We start from the raw sequence: 21,404 nt of genomic DNA, 5'->3' as shown, positions 1-21,404 counted from the left end.
GTCATAGATGTGCAAGGTACCACACACACTGTTGAACCTCTTGAGGGTGGCCCTATAAAGCGATTGCATAGAGCAGACTTACGGCCCTGCGTCACTTATGCTCCTGAGCCAGAAGTGATGGAGAACAATCCTCCTACAACGCCACAGCCAAAAGGAGTTCCTGAACATGTGCTGGTTGAAGTGCATTCTGATCCTGATTTTGTTGTTTTAGAGGAAGTCAATTACCCCAGTGTGCCAGAGACAAAGCATATTGAAAGTTCCGCAGAAAATGATGAAGCACTGGTAGATCAATCCAGCTTGGTTTCTGCTAGCACTGAACAAGAAGATTCTGTATTTGAGCAGGTTGCCCCTGACACTAGCTCTGCTCTAGAAGTCGAAGAACCAGTCCAGAGAAGGCCTGTACCACTCCCTAGGAGAACAAAAAGGGCCAATGCTGGTCTACACTCAAACCCATTTAATGAGCCGAGATCAGTATGCAATGCAGTGTCACTTAGCCCTGAAGTCTTTTCTCAGGTGTTGACAAGTTTAGGCAGTGTGTTCTTTAGTGAAGCGGTCAAAAAAGTGAAGAACATGTATTAGTCATCGAGGACAATGACATTTAGCAGGGGAGAATTTAGCCAAGTGGGATGAGTATCACAAAATATGACGCATGACTTAAATTGATCGAGGTTAATTTAAGAGATTGTTGCGACGCTCACTTTTCGGCATTGCCTCACGTAGTGTGTATGCACCAGTTTTCAGTGAAGAGAGAGCAGTGAGAGCACGTGAGAGCTGCTGGTTTTGTTCATATACACCTAGTAAGACTTTGTGAGGTAAATAATGTTTGTACGCATTTGTCGTAGACACAAAATAGCATAACTAGTTGCCTAGTGCCAGCACTGGAATTTGAAAAAAAAAATAAAACACAAGGCTACGTCTGGAATTATACATGCAAATAGATTTAAAATGTTTAAGTCTTAGCCTACTTACAGTTTGTGGCCCAACAACTGCTGCCTCTGGTTTTAAAGTTGGAACTGCTTCATGTTTTAGTAACAGTTTCTTGTTGAATCCGGCATTGAATTCGTGGAGATTCTGGAAGCTGTCTTTCGTAAAATGCGCAGCAGAGAGAGCTAAATTACGATCGTCATTTTCAGGAACATAATCAAACATAAGAACACACAGAAGACCTGACAGCTGGATGAACATAACACACTCGACGAGCCGCTGAAATATGGTCATGCCCTTTTCCAACATGACATCATGACATTTGCGTAAACATACACAGCAATTTCGAATCAAGTGTGTTATCTCGACGCAATTTGAGCTATCCGCGTGTATGCATGTATGTCTACGCCATTAACGTCCACGTCATTCCGCGTGTCTGTACACGCCGTCAAATGTCCGAGCAAAACAAAGCAAAATGTACATCTACATCTGGGGAGCTATGTTTTTCTTTCCTAGGATGGTGAGGGAACAGTCATAAATGCCATTAACCCCAGTGACGGTTAGGTTTAGGGACAGGGTTGAGGTAAGTCATAATAACGTTAAGTCAACGGCGTTCATAAAAACGCTGAAAAGCGATTATGCGTGATGATAGCACGCCAAAAATGGATATACGAATTGGCGTGTCATACACACGCTACTTCATGAGATCTACCTTTTCTGCATATTCCGGAGGGAGGGTTAATGCAAATGTGTGGGTTAGTGACGTCTAAAACCCAGCTGTAGTCCCAATCGAGTCGTTTTTGTAGGCAATACTTCCTGATTTTTAAAAGACGATATCTCTGCTTACACTAAACTTTCAGCGCTACAACTTTGCAGATACTGTTCATGTACCAACAGCAACATTACACACTATTTAAAATCAAAAAAGTGAAATGGCAATCAATGGAATATGGTGCGATACTGTCGGAATTTGACAATTTTTTTTTTACAGCAAGGGTTAACAGTGTATTTCACTTTACTTTTTTTTTTTTAAAGGCAATCAGTTTGCATACTTTTTTTAAAGTAAGATTAACTAATTCGATTTTCCAGTGCATTTTTAACCCAATACCTTAGCAGTAGGATAAACAACACTAATCAACACTCATGGAAGCGTGTTTCTGTGATGGCAAATCTTTCCCTCTTCTGACTGCTGAAATCATTCTCTAAAATCTTTTCTCTCTTTTGTAAAGTCATGGAAACACTGTAACAAATTAAGGGGGTTTATGCTATTGGAGCAAATGAAAAATTATAAACCAAAATTATATTTGCTGTCTTCTCCTTTTCACCGCTATAGAAGTTTACTATGACTTCTGCTTCTGAGAACCCTAGAAACATGAAAAGGGTCCATAGTCTGCAGAGTAAACGATAATACGCTGATAAACCAGCTCTGCTGCCCCCTGCTGGCCTGGAGGAAATCTCTTTATACTGAAGCAAAGCAGACACACAAGAATAAAATATGCAAGAAAAACAATAATGTTGTGGGTTTACAATGTTAATAATGTAAAGTTTTACAGTCTTTCAGTATCAGAGTAATCGTGTGAATCAGGGATGCTTGTCTTTCACTGTGATTGCCATAGCATTTAAGAAAAATATGAAAAACAGAATGTTCTTAGTTATTTGTTATTGCAGTAAGAAAAACTTACACTTGTCTTCACACAAATATAACTTAATAGATTTTTTTTTTTTACATAAATAATAATTCTAAAGTTAGTTATTTCATGAAATGCTGACAGCAACTATAGACCATTTCACAAGATGTAAACAACACTGGTCCAGAAGCACTTCCTGTTTCAGTTTGTAGCTGTTTTCTTTATTTCACATGTAAAGAAAACATCTTAAAGATGTTTGTTTAACTTTTTGATTCAGTTTTAAGCGTTCTGTTGGTTGTTTTTTTATCCCAGCTTTTGTGTAGTGTTACAGTTTTTTTGGATTGCTTACACACTAAAATTAAAAGTAGTACACTATTAGCAAAACCTTACACTCAAGAAGCAAAACATCAGCCCATATTTGCACAACTATAAGCACATTGTCAACCTCACACTTGTTGCAAAACTCTACACACAGTGATTTGCAAAACACTAAACACACTTAACATACACTCACCGGCCACTTTATTAGGTACACCTGTCCAACTGCTCGTTAACACTTAATTTCTAAGCAGCCAATCACATGGCGGCAACTCAGTGCATTTAGGCATGTAGACATGGTCAAGACAATCTCCTGCAGTTCAAACCGAGCATCAGTATGGGGAAGAAAGGTGATTTGAGTGACTTTGAACATGGCATGATTGTTGGTGCCAGAAGGGCTGGTCTGAGTATTTCAGAAACTGCTAATCTACTGGGATTTTCACGCACAACCATCTCTAGGGTTTACAGAGAATGGTCCGAAAAAGAAAAAACATCCAGTGAGCGGCAGTTCTGTGGGCGGAAATGCCTTGTTGATGCCAGAGGTCAGAGGAGAATGGCCAGACTGGTTCGAGCTGATAGAAGGGCAACAGTGACTCAAATAACCACCCGTTACAACCAAGGTGGGCAGAAGAGCATCTCTGAACGCACAGTACGTCGAACTTTGAGGCAGATGGGCTACAGTAGCAGAAGACCACAACGGGTGCCACTCCTTTCAGCTAAGAACAGGAAACTGAGGCTACAATTTGCACAAGCTCATCGAAATTGGACAATAGAAGATTGGAAAAACGTTGCCTGGTCTAATGAGTCTCGATTTCAGCTGCGACATTCGGATGGTAGGGTCAGAATTTGGCGTCTACAACATGAAAGCATGGATCCATCCTGCCTTGTATCAACGGTTCAGGCTGGTGGTGGTGGTGTCATGGTGTGGGGAATATTTTCTTGGCACTCTTTGGGCCCCTTGGTACCAATTGAGCATCGTTGCAATGCCACAGCCTACCTGAGTATTGTTGCTGACCATGTCCATCCCTTTATGACCACAATGTACCCAACTTCTGATGGCTACTTTCAGCAGGATAATGCGCCATGTCATAAAGCTGGAATCATCTCAGACTGGTTTCTTGAACATGACAATGAGTTCGCTGTACTCAAATGGCCTCCACAGTCACCAGATCTCAACCCAATAGAGCATCTTTGGGATGTGGTGGAACGGGAGATTCGCATCATGGATGTGCAGCTGACAAATCTGCGGCAACTGTGTGGTGCCATCATGTCAATATGGACCAAACTCCCTGAGGAATGCTTCCAGCACCTTGTTGAATCTATGCCACGAAGAATTGAGGCAGTTCTGAAGGCAAAAGGGGGTCCAACCCGTTACTAGCATGGGGTACCTAATAAAGTGGCCGGTGAGTGTACATTACACACAAAAATCTATTATGAAGTCACTTCCTTGCAATACCAAATCACTGACTGTCAAATTACCGCACCTTCCAACCAATTGATTCAACACAGTCATCAGGTGTGCAAACACTTGTTTGCTTAATTGTAGACACACCAATCAGGTGTATAAGCACTATAAAAAGCAGCAGGTGAATTCATCGGTCTTCAAACACAATGGAAAGAGTCAAAGAAAGAGTAAGACGAGGTGGAGGACGAGGTGGAGGACGAGGTGGAGGACGAGGAAGAGGAAGAGGTGGAGGAGGATGAGGACAAGGAGAAGGAGGACAAGGAGAAGGAGGAGGACAAGGAGAAGGAGGAGGACAAGGACAAGGAGGAGGACAAGGAGGAGAAGGAGGAAGAGGAGGAAGGGGAGGAAGACAAGAAGGTGCTCAAAGAGGACCGAATCTGACAAATGAGATCCGCGCAACACTGGTTGACCACGTTGTCAACCACGGCCTGACGCTGAGGGAGGCTGGACTGCGAGTACAGCCAAATCTAAGCTGATACACAGTGGCAAGTGTGATAAGAACATTTCGACTGGAAAATAGGTATTGTAAAAATATCATCATATCAAAAACATCTGCACGGTTTCAGCAACTGCTTACAGTACTGTATTCTATGCACTATCAGCACTTCCGTTACCTTTTCCTGTGAAATTACTGTACTATTGTTTACAGTTTTTTTTCTACATAGGATTGAGGGTCAGGAACGACAAGGGGGAAGGCCTCCTATGTTCACAGAACAGCAAGAGAGAGAGATAGTAAACATGGTTTTGGCCAACAATGCTATAACCCTCAATCAGCTCAAAGCTAACATTGTCAATAACCACGTCGGTTTCAACAATATCCATCAGGTCTCAACATCAACACTGGCACGCATCCTAAAAAAAAAAACATATTCAAATGAAGCAAATTTATCGAGTGCCTTTCGAGCGCAATTCCGAAAGGGTGAAACGACTGCAGCATGATTATGCAGAGGTATGTATTTACCTAAGCATTGTGATCTTGCATACTGTCTCATAATCTTTTACTGTACTGTAATATGTATACTAGATCTACACTGAACACAATTTTGCCTGAACTCAGAGAGTTTTACAAATGGATGGAGAGGAGATCCAGCATGAGTTCATTTACGTAGATGAGGCTGGGTTCAACCTGACGAGAACACGAAGGAGGGGAAGAAACATCATTGGCCACAGGGCTATAGTCAATGTCCCAGGGCAACGTGGGGGTAATATAACACTCTGTGCAGCCATTACACAGAATGGGGTCCTCCACCGCCATGCCCATATGGGCCCTTACAACACAGCACTCATTCATACTTACATTCTTGGACCAATTGCACAACATAACAGCAGCAAATCAAATCGATCATATGCAATACATTGTTGTCTGGGACAATGTGTCTTTCCACCGCTCTGCTCTGGTTCAGAACTGGTTTCAGCATCATCAACATTTCACCGTGCTATATCTTCCACCATACTCTCCATTTCTCAACCCTATAGAAGAGTTTTTCTCGGCATGGCGGTGGAAGGTATATGATCTCCGTCTCCAGGCTGAGGTACCCCTCATCCAAGCCATGGAGGAGGCCTGTGACCAGATGGAGGTAGCAGCAATGCAAGGATGGATTCGTCATTCAAGACGTTTCTTTCCAAGTCTTGCTAATGACAACATTGCCTGCGACGTTGATGAAATGCTCTGGCCAGATCCAGCTAGGCGAAGAGACAATGTCTAGTTTTGTTTTGTTTTGTTTTTTACAGTAAACTTACAGTACAATACGTAAAGTGACATTTTGTTACAGTATTATGAATCTCCATGTCAACATTTTGGGCGTGTTGAGAAATAAATAAATTTCTTCAGTCTGCAACATTGGTCTTGTTTGGTGAATTTACATTATATTTGTACTTTGTTGATGGTAGCCAACTCTAATCATAGGGAGGTAGAAGTGCTAAAAGTGTTTTAGGTTTATCACAGCAGAGTGTAACTCGTGCAAACAGAGTATAGTAATGTGAAACGTGTGTGTTTCATGTGGTAACAAAGTGTGGTTTTTAAACAGAAGTGTATAGTTTTTACAAGAGTGTTTAATTATGCAAAGGATCTGTAGTGTTTTGCTAATTGGGTGTGTGGTTGTGCTAATTGTGTGTAGTGTTTTGAAAACACGGGCCCTGTTTTGAAAATCGTGCTTAAGCAATCAGAAAAAACTGTAAAAAACTGAAACAGGAAGTGCTTCTGGACCAGTGTTGTTTACATCTTGTGAAATGGTCTATAAAAAATGATGACTAATGATCAAATGAAGCTGAAAGATATCCAAGCTATCATGAAGATGAAGGAATTCATGTTAATTTCCACAAATCCATTTTCTCATTGTTGAGCATGGGATGTCATTCCAGTTGTTCGGGACGAGTTTTGCTGGATTCAGTTCAATACAATCCTCATTTCCATTCGCGTTATTCGGTTCATTACGTTCCCAAAACCTTGAATGAAATACAATCAAATTCAGTTCCTGAAGAGCTCTTAAAGCATGTACTCACTCATGCTATACAAATCAATATGCTTCTAAATACAAATACAAAAGATACAAAGTAATCTGATAGTGATAATCTGATATTTAAGGGTTAATGTACATCCAGCCGGTTGTTATCTTAACTCTGTGATTGGTAGATCGGTGGAGGGGGGCGCATCATACCAAAACACAACATGACAACATCAACATCAGTTAAGGACTGCAACTTCACTTTTTTAATGACAATATCCTGGCTGGACTACTGTTGTTAGTCATATATGTATTTGAAATTAACATGATTTCTTTATGTCTAGTGACATATCATGGGCCATTTTTTGATTATTTGTAATTTCTTACATACAGCTCCTTTAAGAGAGACATGGTTTACAATCATATCACTTTATGGCACTTCGCCACATAAATAATTACAGAGATAAGATATATTGATTTCTATGGAGGTGTATTGCATTCACTTGAAGAAAAAAAAATCTACTCTGTTTTTCTGAATTAACGAGTTAATTTTTCATGAGAAAAAAATTGCTCTGTTTTTCTGAATTAATGAGTTAATTTTTCATGAGAAATTTTTTTTTTGCTCTGTTTTTCTAAATTAACGAGTTTTATTTTCATGGAATTTTTTTTTTTTGCAAAACTTTTTTTCTCACGAAAAATTAACTCATTAATTCAGAAAAACAGAGCAAAAAAATTCTCATGAAAAATTAACTCATTAATTCAGAAAAACAGAGCAAAAACTTTTTTCTCATGAAAAATTAACTCATTAATTCAGAAAAACAGAGCAAAAAAAATTTTCTCATGAAAAATTAACTCATTAATTCAAAAAAACAGCAAAAAAAAAATTTTCTCATGAAAAATTAACTCATTAATTCAGAAAAACAGAGCAAATTTTTTTTCTCATGAAAAATTAACTCGTTAATTCAGAAAAACAGAGTAGATTTTTTTTCTTCAAGTGAATGCAATACGCCTCCGTAGATTTCAGATTAAACTGTTTTAAAATTGTACCTGTTTGTATAGCATATTCCAACAGTGTACAAAACAATAGTCACAAAATGGCTGCAGCTGTGTTTGTATGAAACAAGAGAGAGCGAGTCCATGACACTGGATGGCATAATTATATAACTGTACACAAAACTTACCCTTGTTTCAGTGGTGAATTATCCACCCATTTCATGTTACCCTCGTTCTCAATGTCAGACAAACCAATCCATACACTCTCCTTGATGAATGAAGATATGAACCTCTGTGAGAATAAATCAATTAAAGAGTGAGAATCAACATTACATTTTAGATCTTCATCTGGAATTATATGACGGACAGACAAAGACAATTACCAGCATTAAAAATTAATATTCAAAAGCAAGAACAAATGAAATATGAAAGAAGTTTGTTATATCATAGTAGCATTTATTTTCCAAACTGTGATTGTGAGACTCTAGTGTAAGTAAGTTACTAGTGTGAATTACTGTTGGTTGTTTTGTACGTATGACACAATATATTTAAGTATGTTCACTCACAACAGAATTACCGTAAACTACATATAGTTGCCTCTATTCTCACCTGCTTCTCTTCAGTGTTGATAATGATCAGATCAGCTCCTCGATCTCGGCAGAACTGCCTGCTCTCAGACCAGCTCTTCAGCTCACTGGATATGAAAAACCAGCCATTTCCTTTCAATAAACATAAACAATTAAGTGAAACTTGGATATGATTCATTCATTACACAAATACTGATATATTTCAAATGTTTATTTAATTTAATTGTGATGATTAGAAGCAGGCAACTAATGAAAATCCCGAATTCAGTATCTCTGAAAATTAGAATATTGCGCAAGACCATTACAAAAAAAATATTTTTTAGAAATGTAGGCCAACTGAAAAGTATGAACATGAAAAGTATGAGCATGTACAATACTTGGGTCTCTTTTTGCCTGAATTCCTGCGGCGTGGCATGGAGTCGATCAGTCTGTGGCACTGCTCAGGTGTTATTAGAGCCCAGATTGATCTGATAGTGGCAGTCACGCTTGTGGTGCAGGCAGAGGAATGAGGAGTCCGGAGTAACGGTGAAGATAATATTTAATATTCAAACAGGCAGAAAGACAGGAACTCAGGTGCAACACAGGCTAACATTATACATTGACCGACAAGGACAGAATGAAACAGAGGAAACTAAATACACTGAGGAATCAGGGTTAATGAGGTGAAGACAGGTGATACAGATGAACAGGACGCTGAACGGGAGGCTGATGAGGGAGTGAGTTCAGGTGTGCAGACGAGAGGATCATGGGAAGTGTAGTGCTGGAGACGCAGACAGGATGGTGCAGACGAAGGACTGTGACAGAACTCCCCCCTCCCGGGAGGCGTGACCTCACGCCGCAGAACAGAAGAAGGAGGGGGGACGAACTGGGGGCTGAGCGGGGCGTGGCCAGGGCGGAGCAGGCTGAGGGCGTGGCCAGGGCGGAGCAGGCTGAGGGCGTGGCCAGGGCGGAGCAGGCTGAGGGCGAGACCAGGGCGGAGCAGGCTGAGGGCGAGACCAGGGCGGAGCCGATGGAGGGAGGACCCCTGGTGGAGCCGATGGAATTGGGGCTGACAACACCAGGGGGCCGACTGACAGGGGCGGAGCAGATGGGAGAGGAGACCAGGGTGTAGCTGAGGGACAGACGACATTGGGTGCTGAGGAGGGACCGAGGGACCATGGTGACACCGTAGGCTCTGTTGACTGAAGTGACGACAGGGGCACAGAAGGACATGGTGAGGTCAGAGGGCGTGAGGGCTGACGGGTGACTGGAGGGAGTGAGGAGTCCAACTGAACCGGAGGGGTGACAAAACGGGGCGGAGCCAAAGGAAGGAAGTCCATAGGTGAGGGGAGGATGACGAGGGAGTGAAGGGAATCCGGAGGACCGAGGGAGCCTGGCCGAGCTGGTGGACTGAGGGGCCATGGAGGAGCTGAGGGAGGTAGGAGCCACGGGGGAGCTGATGGGACAGAGGGCCGAGGAAGTGTCCATGTGGAGGCGGTGCGAGGCGAAAACCGGGGATCCACTGACCAAGCTGGTTTCGGGGAGCTGAAGGGCAGGAGAGAAGATGGAGGACAGATGAGAGGAGGCGGGAGAGGGAGGCTGGCTGGACGGTCTCTGGCGCTGGCTGGACGGTCTCTGGCGCTGGCTGGACGGTCTCTGGCGCTGGCTGGACGGTCTCTGGCGCTGGCTGGACGGTCTCTGGCGCTGGCTGGATGGTCTCTGGCGCTGGCTGGCTGGTCTCTGGCGCTGGCTGGACGGTCTCTGGGGCTGGGCTGGTCGGGCCCAGCGAAGAAGAGAGCTCGGGCTCGGAGAGGCTGGACGGGACCAGCGGAGGAGAGAGCTCCGGTGTTGGAGTGGGGCTGGTGCCATCATCGATGGTGAAGGGAGACCCGCAGGACACCAGCACCCACTCCACATATGCTGCAAAACTCCCCGGGGGACCATTCCCGGACAACTGCCCTCTGGTGGCGGTGTTAAGGCCAGCATAGAGAAAGCTGCAGAGGCTGTCGTCCGGGAAGGTTGTGGATGGAACGAGGGAGAGGAAATCAATCAAATGGTCCTCCAGGGACCGGTCTTCTTGCTCTAAGCAGAGCAGTTGGACCGCAGCGAAGGTATCCATTTTGGGGTCGGTCAATCTGTCACGCTTGTGGTGCAGGCAGAGGAACGAGGAGTCCGGAGTAACGGTGAAGATAATATTTAATATTCAAACAGGCAGAAAGACAGGAACTCAGGTGCAACACAGGCTAACATTAGACATTGACCAACAAGGACAGAATGAAACAGAGGAAACTAAATACACTGAGGAATCAGGGTTAATGAGGTGAAGACAGGTGATACAGATGAACAGGACGCTGAACGGGAGGCTGATGAGGGAGTGAGTTCAGGTGTGCAGACGAGAGGATCATGGGAAGTGTAGTGCTGGAGACGCAGACAGGATGGTGCAGACGAAGGACTGTGACAGTGGCCTTCAGCTCTTCTACATTTTTGGGTCTGGCGTCCCATCTTCCTCTTCACAATACCCCATAGATTTTCTATAGGGTTATGGTCAGGCGAGTTTGACCATTTAAAGCCCTTTGCATGTGTTTTCAGTTAATTAGCTGAGTAGAGTGTGGCACCAGGTGTCTTCAAATATTGAACCTTTTCACAATATTCTAATTTTCTGAGATACTGATTTTGAGGTTTTCATTAGTTGTCAGTTACAATAAGAATTCTGGAAAAGTTGGGACGTTTTTTAAATTTGAATAAAATTAAAACTATAAGACTTTCAAATCACATGAGCAAATATTTTATTCACAATAGAACATAAAGAACATAAAAAATGCTTAAACTGAGAAAATGTACACTTTTATCCAATAAATGAGCTTATTTCAAATTTTTAATCCTGCTACTGGTCTAGAAATAGTTGGGACGGTTGCACGTTTAACATGGTGTTACATCTCCTCTTCCTTTCAAAACAGTTTGAAGACATCGAGTTTATGAGTGTCTGGAGTTTTGATGTTGGAATTTGGTCCCATTCTTGCCTTATATAGGTTTCCAGCTGCTGAAGTGTTTGTGGTCGTCTTTGACGCATTTTTCGTTTAATGATGCGCCAAATGTTCTTTATAGTGCCTTCCAAAACATGCAAGCTGCTTTTACCATATGCACTCATGCACCCCCATACCATCAGAGATGCTGGCTTTTGAACTGAATGCTGATAACACGATGGAAGGTCTCCCTCTTCTTTTGCCCAGAGGAAACCGCATCCGTGATCTCCAACAAGAATGTCAAATTTGGACTCGTTGGACCATAGAACTTTTCCACTTTGAAATAGTCCATTTTAAATGAGCCTTGGTCCACAGGACACGACGACGCTATGGCTTCCTTTTTGCATGATAGAGCTTTAGTTGCCATTTGTAGATGGCATGGTGGATTGTGTTTACCGACAGTGGTTTCTGGAAGTATTCCTGGGCCCATTTAGTAAAGTCATTCACACAATCATGCCGATGAGTGATGCAGTGTCGTGTGAAAGCCTGTATACCACGGGCATCCAATAAAGGCCTCCGGGCTTGTCCCTTACGCACAGAGATTTCTCCAGTTTCTCCAGCACTGTAGATGATGAGATTTGGAAAGCCTTTGCGATATGACGTTGAGGAAGTGTTCAACAATCTTTTAATGCAGTCTTTCATTGATTGGAGAGCCTCTGTCCATTTTTACTTCTGAAAGACTCTATCTCTCTAAGGCTACGTCCACATTAATCCTGATACATTTGAAAACAGCGTTTTTTGTTTAAAAACGCTCCATGTCCACATCGTTTTCAGGCGTTTTTCGACGTTTCAGTGTGGATGAGAAACTTCTTAATTCACCTTACTGCGTATGCGTGAAACCTCACAAAAGCTCACCAAGATGATACAGATTGAAAAATAAATAATAAAGTTATCGCGCAATTCCTCTAACAGGATAATTTTATTTACATAGCAAAATATCATGGATCACATGACTAAGCTTATGTCATCGTTTTCAAATACCTCCGGCTTCACAGTCCATAATGTGAAAAAGGCGTTTTCAAATTTATCCGCTTTGGAGAGCCTTTTCCAAAAGCTACGTTTTCATTGACTTAAAACGCTGTCTCAGTGTGGACGGAAGGCCAAAACGGAGAGAAAAATATACATTTTCAAACGAAAACGTTTTAGTGTGGACATGGCCTGAGACATCACTTTTACAGCGAATCATGTTATAGACCTGATATCAATGAACTTAATTAGTTGCTAGATGTTCTCCCACCTGAATCCTTTCAAAATTTCTAGATTTTTCAACCATTTGTTGCTCCGTCCTAACTATTTTGAGACCTGTTGCAGGCATCAAATTTGAAATGAGCTCATTTATTGGATAAAAGTGTAAAATTTCTCTGTTTAAACATTTGTTATGTTCTTTATGTTCTATTGTGAATAAAATATTGGCTCAATTGATTTGAAAGTCTTTTAGTTTTCATTTTATTAAAATTTATAAAACATCCCAACTTTTCCCAAATTAAAAGGAATGAACACTTGAAATATGTCTGTATGTAATGAATGGATTAATGAATTTCACTTTTTGAATGGAATTACTGAAATAAATAAACTTTTTGATGATATTCTAATTATATGACCAGAACCTGTAATTGTACTGACCTCGTTTAGATAACTCCCTTAGATCAGTCTCTAACTCCAGTTTCTTCTGATTCAAAGCATCAAAACTTCCCTGTAACTGACTTTTCTCAGCAGTGAGATCATTGACTATAGTCTCCAGCTCCAGTTTCTTCTGATTCAAAGCATCAAAACTTCCTCGTAACTGACTTTTCTCAGCAGTGAGATCATTGACTCTGGTCTCCAGGTCCAGTTTCTTCTGACTCAAAGAGTTGAATTTGTTTTTCAGTTGGTCATTTTCAGTCATTAGATTAGTGTTCTTGTCCTGTAAGCTGATGATGGTGTGATTGAACTCTTCAACTGTGTTCTTGTAACTCTTTAACAGGTCTCTCTCTGCTGTGATGATGATGTACAGTGTGATGAAGACCAGCAGAAGAACACAAATGAGCCCGAGACACACTGTCATCAACACCAAACACCTTCTTCCTCCTGACAAACAGAGACAAAACACACACATATCAGTTAACAAATTTTGCTGTAAAATTATGGTAATCTACTGGCATCTGTGGTTGCCAGCAATGTACTGTTCATTTACAGCTCTCCTTTTTTTTATTGTATGTTACCATAAAAATACCATGGAAGGTAACTCATATCATTTGGGAAACCAATTGCTTTAAACAGTTCGAGTTCAAAACTAGTATTGAGACTGATAGTACTCTAAACATAACTTGAGTCCACTGAACGTGAATATCTCTTTATTTAAAACTGCAAACACCTAATATGTAATAGTGATCAAAAACATGATTTCAACTAAAGTCTTTGCAGTTTGTATAGCAAACAATAGCAGACATGTAAGTGCTAATATAATAAGCAAGGAGATTGTCACTGCATCTACACAGTTACTGTCTATTAAATAAAGCAACAGGCAGCATAACATCAGTGTTTCTCTGCTCATCTTTGACCGAAGCACAGGCTCCACTCTCCAGGACAATGATGACCCACAAAACTCATTAATTAAACTAACAGTTCTCTCCTATATTATCCTGCAGAGGTGGAAAGTCCAGGGGTCAGAAAATAAATGTTCTTCCATATTCTTTTCCCACCCATAAACTCACACAGCAAAAACTCAAGTTTTAAATGAACTCTCCTACGAGAGGCACACACAGACATCAATAATCAATGTATGAATCTCAACAATGGTGACAAAACGTATTATTAAGAAATTATTAAGACAATTCAGATCATAATTTATTCTTACTGCAATGCATGATGGGAGCCATGAAAGAGTTCTGATTGGTGGCACCCAGCAGTAGCGGTTTTAGGCACTGGCGAACCGGGCAGTCGCCCGGGGCGGCATTTCTTCATGTCAGATGGGGGCGGCACGAGCAGTTAAAAAATCCTCTGTGCCGCGAAGGTTTTCTATTTTTTTATTATTTCGATTCAATTATTGGCAATGGCACCCCTGGGGGAAGCGTGCTCATTATGCGCTCACGGGAAACGCGCTCATAAACTTTTCAGCACGAGCACCCAAACACTTGGGTGTTTTTCTCTTCTCCGTAAATAAATCTTTTAGTAGAGCTCCAGCAAGCGTTTTTCTGTGGTGGAAATACATTCACTACTAAAACTTCTCTGTCGTTGTGGAGAGCGGAGTGCATGGTTGTAAAGCAACGACAGCCATGGGGAAATCGGACCGAATTTTACTATTAATAATAAAAGATAAGCTACTGTGCATTATAAATGTCAGGAATGTATCTTTATTGACTCATTCTTTTTATAGAGATGATTTAAATGCTGAAATATGAGGTTTATCTTTTTATAAAACCTTTTTTGTGTTAACCTTTTTTTTAAGTTTAGTATGTAACATAAAAGACACTCCTTTAAAACAAATCTTTAAATGTTATTAACTTGGTGAATTGATTTCATTGTGTATTAGGCTTTTTGAACAAGATTCTGTATGTGATCATTTTGGTCACTATATTCATGAAATGAAAATAATTTTCATAATGATCAACTTAAATCAACTTTAATTATGTGTTTTTTTACAGTAGCCTATAATATGCAAAGTGCAATGTTCTATTTTCTAAATAATCTCTGATTCTGTCCTTTTCTCTGACATTTTAAGAGTGACATAGGGCTACAAAAGCTATTTTAGGTCTATAACAGTTTGGATAGTTGTAAATATGAGAGCTGTTCGAAATTATTTAAGAGATAGCCTAAGTATTGTGTTACTAGATAAGTATCTCTCTGACCCTTTCACTTTTAAAAACTCAATTTCGTGACAAAGTATAGTTTAACAAGTCATAACTAAAAGTGTGCCTTGCATATAATTCAAGGCAGTAACCAATGTGCTAAAGTTAGATTAATCTAGTAAAATAACTGGATTCTATTAACTGTGTCTTTCAAATGAACAAATTAATTTTATTTTTGGGTTGTTGTTGGTCTCGAAGTTGGTCTCGCCCTGGGTGTAATTCAAAGTAGAACCGCCACTGGCACCCAGAATGCACTGCAACATGCTTTATTATTGTCACCATTGTTGAGAATCACAGGCTGATTCTGATGTCTGTGTGTCCAAATAAAAGTCGTTTGATCAGAACTATTCAGAAAACTTTTGGATTATATTGAGAATACTGAAAATAGAATTCTGCAGAATCACTGACTGTTGTAATCATGGTAATCAAGGTAAACCCTAACTCTTAAAATGTTCAGATATTCAGGGCAAATGATGATTAAGTTAAAACAAAACCAACACTACCTGATGACATTTTCACTTTGCTAACCTGGCAGTTATAACTCAGTTAGAGCTGCCAAACAAAATCTAAACCTAAACTTAAATATATTAAAACTTAGGTCAACTGCCCAACTAAAGCAAACACTGATCTCCATAATGGTGACTACAATTTGATTGTTCTCCTTCAGTAATTCTACTTATTAACATCAGGTGCCTTCAATAATGGTCAATCATCACTCAATCAATCACTTAATTAGCGATAATGCATGAATGTGTTCATATTTTAAATAAACGTACTGTAAAATAAACGTACTGTAACTGCCTGATGAATATTACTGTGAACACGTTCATTCTGGTGTCTGTGAACGTGCGCTCTCTGCCAGTTTAACTTCGTACAATAGGGTGCCAGATTTCTATAGAGCCTTCCAGGCGAAAACCTGGCTAAAACACATGTAAACATGCCTTAAAATGTAGCGAAAAAACACCCAATCTGGCAACACCAGCCACCAGTGTCACACCGCGGCCGCCGGCGACAAAGCAAGGCGCGTGGAGGACGCGTACTATCAATTAAACGGGTTTTATAACGAGGTCGGTGAGAATCTGAAAAATCTTACATTTATGTGCAAACTTTGCCCGTCGATAAAATAATTGTTGTCTGTGTTTGTATATGGGCTGTGGCAATAATAATAATAATAAAACAAAAGCTCGCAACATATGGAAAAAAAGAACTATTCCGCACACAACAAGTGACGTCGTTGCCCGTTGATTACTCTTCTGCGCATGCAGGACACATCTGTATCATTTCACGTTCACACAGGAGATCACAAAAGGTCGCATTTAATTGGAAATGTGAACGGCCTTGCAAAAAAAATCTAATTTTTTCAAAAAATCGGAATTGAGCATTAAGCCCTGCAGTGTGAATGTAGCCTAATTTTAACACTTTAACACTCTTGAGTCTGGAGCCTCTCCTAGGCTACGTCCACATTAATCCGGATACATTTGAACACACTAGCGCGCATGGCTTTCGGAGAGTTTAATTAACACTGGAGTTTTTGCTGTGTGAGTTCATGGGCGTAATAAAAATATGGCAGAACTTTTACTTTCTGACCAAAACATAAACATTCTGTGCAAAACATATAAAACTCTTCAGTTTAATATTTACTCTCCTTATCGATTACATTTTTTTATGAACTTGCACTAATATTTCAGTGAAATGAACGTATTTTGTTTAATAAATCTGACTGTTACATTTTACAATATATTACTGTTTTCCTGGCTTTTACGGTAATCTACTGGCTGCTGGGGTGCCTTGTTTTATGATGTAAATTAATTTACAGTTGATTACTGATACAATAGGCTTGACTCAGTTTTTTATTTTATTTGATACATTTAACCCTTTTAAATCTTTAAATAAACATGATCTAAAATAGAGCTATACAGAATGAAAAAGGCTTTAATATGGTATATTGCTATTTTATTATTTAATGTAAACCAGCATGTTACTAAAAATTTTGGCTTTTTTACAGCATTTTTTACAGTGGGGTTTAAAATAATCCAGTTCTATCTTTAGATAATACACATGCCTTTTAAAGTTTATTCTGTGGCAATGATAGCAAAACATCTAGTAAAATATGCAAATAAGAACATATTTTGAAAAGTTAAATAAAATAACTTTTTGTTAATACATACCATAAAATGCAGAAACATGGACACATTGTTATTTGAAAAAAGATTGAGTTCATAAGTTACATTTCTCATTTCCTCAAAAAATAACAACCCCATTTCTTTTTCAAATGAAACTTTTTACTTACCACACTTTCCATCTTTCCCTTCATCCTGGCTGTGATTCTGTGTTCGAGCTCCAGTTGTGTCCTTAATATCATCATTTTCAAAATTTTCATAAATGTCCTCTAATTCCATAATTCGCTCTTATTTCTGACAGCAAGTGTTCACAGATGATCTGTGGTTTAATTATCATCACAGTTTCTTTTAAATAGTGCCAACACTAAACGGGAAGTGGCTTTATTAGTCCAGACACAGAGAAAATGACTTTCGTTCCCACAGCGAAACTCTCTGAAACTCTGCATAGACTCAAACACCTTTAAACAGGCCTAACTTGACATCTGTATTGATGGTAATTAACTGGAATGAGTAATGTTTTTAAGCTGGGAGGAGGAGATGATGCAAAAAAAAAAAAAAAAGAGAGAGATTAAACACAAGTGGGTGACAACAGGATATTAACAAATGCATTTACTCAGTGTATATTATATGATGTGAGTGTTACGGATATACGTCCACATTAATCCGGATACATTTGAAAACGGGGTTTTCGTTTAAAAACGTTCTCTGTCCACAATAGCGTTTTCAGGCGTTTTCTGACGTTTCAGTGTGGATGAGAAACTTCTAAATTCACTTTACTGCACATGCGTGAAACTTCACAAAAGCTCACTAAGATAATCCAGATGGGAAAATAAATAATAATGCTATCGCACAATAACAGGATAATTTTATTTAGGAAAATATCTCACCATCACTGATGCGTCCAGGTCACATTCAGTCACCATATGTTTGGTCTAAAACGCAACTGCTCTCCTGTTTTGCCGCAGGACAGCAAATGTGTGATATCCTTACATTAATAATCCACTTGGTGGCACTCAGGCACCTTAGCTGAGAGATATATGCTGTTGTAAAAGAGTGAAGAAGAAGAGTGAATGCTGCGCTTGTGCTTACATGTGCTTGCATGTTATTCTGCTTGTACATAAGTTATTAAAAAGTTTATTGAGAGAATTCTTCTAGCTTGTGCTTCTTGTCATAAAGACATAACAAAATTGGCGACGAGGACGATTTATTTCACAAGATTTCCTGAGGATGGCATCAGTTAGTGCTCCGTTTCCCAGTCCATTTTTGCCTTGTCCCGGTGAGCCCGCTATACCACTTGTAACATGGCTGAGGATGTTTGAGAATGCTAGTCATCAATGCTACTGGAGACTCCTGGCCAGAAGCCAGAAAACGGGCTTTACTTCTTCATTGCCTCGGAACTGAAGGTCAGAGACTATTTTATACATTGCCTGATACCGGTGACAATCTTGCATCTGCTGTTAAAGCTTTGGAGGAGCATTTCATTCCAAAACGAAATGTGGTCGTGGAAAGACATGCCTTCAGGAAACGAGTGCAGAGGACAGATGAAACGGTACTGCAATATATTGCTGCATTGAGAGATTTGGCAACTACATGCAAATTTAATGACAGTCTTGATTATATGCTGCGTGACCAGCTTGTAGAAAATAGAAGCTTACCCTCGCATTCTGGAAAGATTATTAGTGGAATCTAAATTGACACTAGAGACTGCAATTACAATTTCCACGCAGCTAGAGGCCGCTGATGCACTGGCAAAATCGATGACTACAAGTAGTTCTGCTCCAGTAAAAGCCATACATGCCACTTCTGCGTCTGGACGACAGCATTCAAAGGCCAAATTCAAAACACGTACCTCATCAAAACCTCATACTGCTTCTTCAGCTCGGACATGCTTCCGCTGTTGCTCCACTGGACATCTTGCAAATGCACAAAACGGCCTTGCTGTATCTGCTAAATGTAAAAATTGTAATAAGACTGGACATTTTGCATGTGTCTGCCGTTCCGCTCCTACTCGTTCAGTGCATTCAGTTGAATTACCAGAGGTTTGTATTCTCCATCTACCTGGAACATCTGATTGCTTCATGTGTGATGTAACTATAAATGCTATGTGTGCTGTTACACCTGTGTCTCTTCAACTCACAGTCGACTCTGGTTTATCAGTGTCCATTCTGCCGAAACAATTGTATGAGCAGCACTTTCGCACTGTGCCATTACAAGCGCCATCTGCCCGTTTAGTCACTTACTTGCAAGAACCAATTTCAGTGCTCGGATGTTTACCTGCAACAGTGTCTGAATATGGCATTACCTGCCCTGCACATTTCTTCATTGTTGATAATGGCACAGCCTTGTTAGGCATGGACCTGATTAAGGGACTCAAGCTTCAATTTGACGGAAACACTGTGCTGCAGCAGCCACAATCCACTTCAGTTTGTGCCCTTTCCACTCCTCCATCACAGCGTACTACATTGGGCTGTGTAAAAACCTTTACACACAAGGTAAACATTTCTGACTCGGTTCCTCCTGTCAGACACAAATTACGTCGCTTACCTTTTTCTGTCAGAGATGCTGTTTCCGCCGAACTGGAACGACTCTTGCATGCTGGTGTAATTGAAAGAATTGACTCCTCTCCATGGGTTTCACCAATTGTTGTGGTCCGAAAGAAAACGGGGGATCCGCATGTGTGTGGATCTGCAAGGGCAAAACAAGGCAGTTATAGTAGACGGCTACCCATTGCCACACATGGAGGAGATGATGACATTACTGCAAGGTGCAACTGTATTTTCAACTATCGATTTAGAAAGTGCATATCATCAGGTACCTTTTCATGACGACAGCCGGGACCTAACCGCATTTGTTACGCACGAGGGCCTCTTCAGGTTCCGCAGGGTACCTTATGGTTTGGCATCTGCTCCATCTGCATTCCAAAAGATGATGGTTGTCATTCTAAAAGGACTCCAGAACTTTGCAAACTATCTAGATCAGTGTTTCCCAACCCTGTTCCTGGCGGCACACCAACACTGCATGTTTTCTTTGTCTCCCTAATTAAACACACCTGATTCAACCCATCAGCTCATTAACCCACCTGATTATGAGCTGATGGGTTGAGTGTTGAGTCAGGTGTGTTTGATAAGGGAGACAAAGAATACATGCAGTGTTGGTGTGCCGCCAGGAACAGGGTTGGGAAACACTGATCTAGATGACATCATCGTGTGGGGACGCTCGCTACAGGAGCATGATCAAGAAGTAGAGAATATGCTGCAATGTCTCAAAGATGCATGCTGGGTTGGTGTTGAATGAGTCTAAATGTCAATTCAGAAAAAAGAGCTTGAAGTGTTTAGGACATATGATGACATTACAGGGTATTCAGCTGGATCAGGAACATCTCTCTACAATAATCAATGCACCTGCGCCATCGGATGCTGTTCAGTTACGTTCTCTGCTGGGTCTTCTCTCATGGTACAAGAAGTTCATTCCTAATTTCACTTCCGTAGTGATGCCTCTGCGTGCTTGCCTGAGAGATGAGAGTGGATTTCATTGGTCCGATGAAGCTCAACAAAGCTTAGCTGAAGTCAAAAAGCTACTTGTAAACAGTCCTGCTCTTGCACTGTTTGACCCAGGGCTGCCAGTGGTCATTTCTACTGATGCGTCTGCTTACGGACTAGGTGGTGTCTTTGCACAAATGTCGCTTTCGCTTCCAGAACACTCACCCCAGCTGGACCAAAATACTCCACTGTTGAAAAGGAGGCTCTGGCGTGCGTTAGGGCAGTGGAGAAGTGGAGAAGTGGAGGACATACCTGTGGGGTCGCAAATTTACTCTGCGGACTGGCCATCAAGCCTTGACGACGTTACTGACCACAAAAGGGACTGATAGAGCTGGCATGCGCATAGCTCGGTAGGCTGCTCGGTGCTCTGTTTTAATTACACTGTTGAGTATCGTGCTGGATCTCAAAATTACACTGCAGACTGTTTGTCCCGCCTGCCCCTGCCTCTGACTTCAGATGCTGAGCCAGATACAGAGCCCGAATTTGTTGCTTTCCTGTCCACTGGTCCGACTGCCATATCTCAGGATGAATTTGCTGCTAGTTGTTTGGAACTCTCT

At 40.9% G+C, this 21,404-nt stretch overlaps 1 protein-coding gene and 1 pseudogene across 1 annotated transcript; one reads left to right on the top strand and one right to left on the bottom strand.

The window, feature by feature from the left end:
- The first annotated feature begins 117 nt into the window (after window positions 1–117).
- Window positions 118–5,848, top strand: LOC148971495 (uncharacterized; annotated as a pseudogene).
- On the bottom strand, window positions 5,706–19,871 carry LOC120488730 (uncharacterized). The gene is made up of 5 exons (XM_039685360.2): window positions 17,479–19,871; window positions 12,985–13,428; window positions 8,382–8,491; window positions 7,961–8,064; window positions 5,706–6,780 (listed from the first exon to the last, which is right to left on the bottom strand). Exons 1-5 carry the CDS (start codon window positions 17,585–17,587, stop codon window positions 6,645–6,647), a joined length of 903 nt encoding a protein of 300 aa, XP_039541294.2. The 5' UTR covers window positions 17,588–19,871; the 3' UTR covers window positions 5,706–6,644.
- Between the last annotated feature and the right edge of the window lie 1,533 nt (window positions 19,872–21,404).

This window comes from Pimephales promelas, chromosome 17, assembly GCF_988280905.1.
Source record: "Pimephales promelas chromosome 17, fPimPro1.hap1.1, whole genome shotgun sequence".
Taxonomy (NCBI): domain Eukaryota; kingdom Metazoa; phylum Chordata; class Actinopteri; order Cypriniformes; family Leuciscidae; genus Pimephales; species Pimephales promelas.
The sequence above is the reverse complement of the archived record's forward strand: the minus strand, read 5'-3'. Positions and strand labels throughout refer to the sequence as shown.

Bases quoted from the DNA above. Each gene is read 5' to 3' on its own strand.
- LOC120488730 (XM_039685360.2), bottom strand. From the start codon at position 17,587: ATGGAATTAGAGGACATTTATGAAAATTTTGAAAATGATGATATTAAG. The intron at 13,429-17,478 runs GTAAGTAAAAAG...TCTGTTTGTCAG, and splicing joins AGGGAAAGATGGAAAGTGTG to GAGGAAGAAGGTGTTTGGTG. The intron at 8,492-12,984 runs GTCAGTACAATT...GTTTATTGAAAG, and splicing joins AAGGGAGTTATCTAAACGAG to GAAATGGCTGGTTTTTCATA.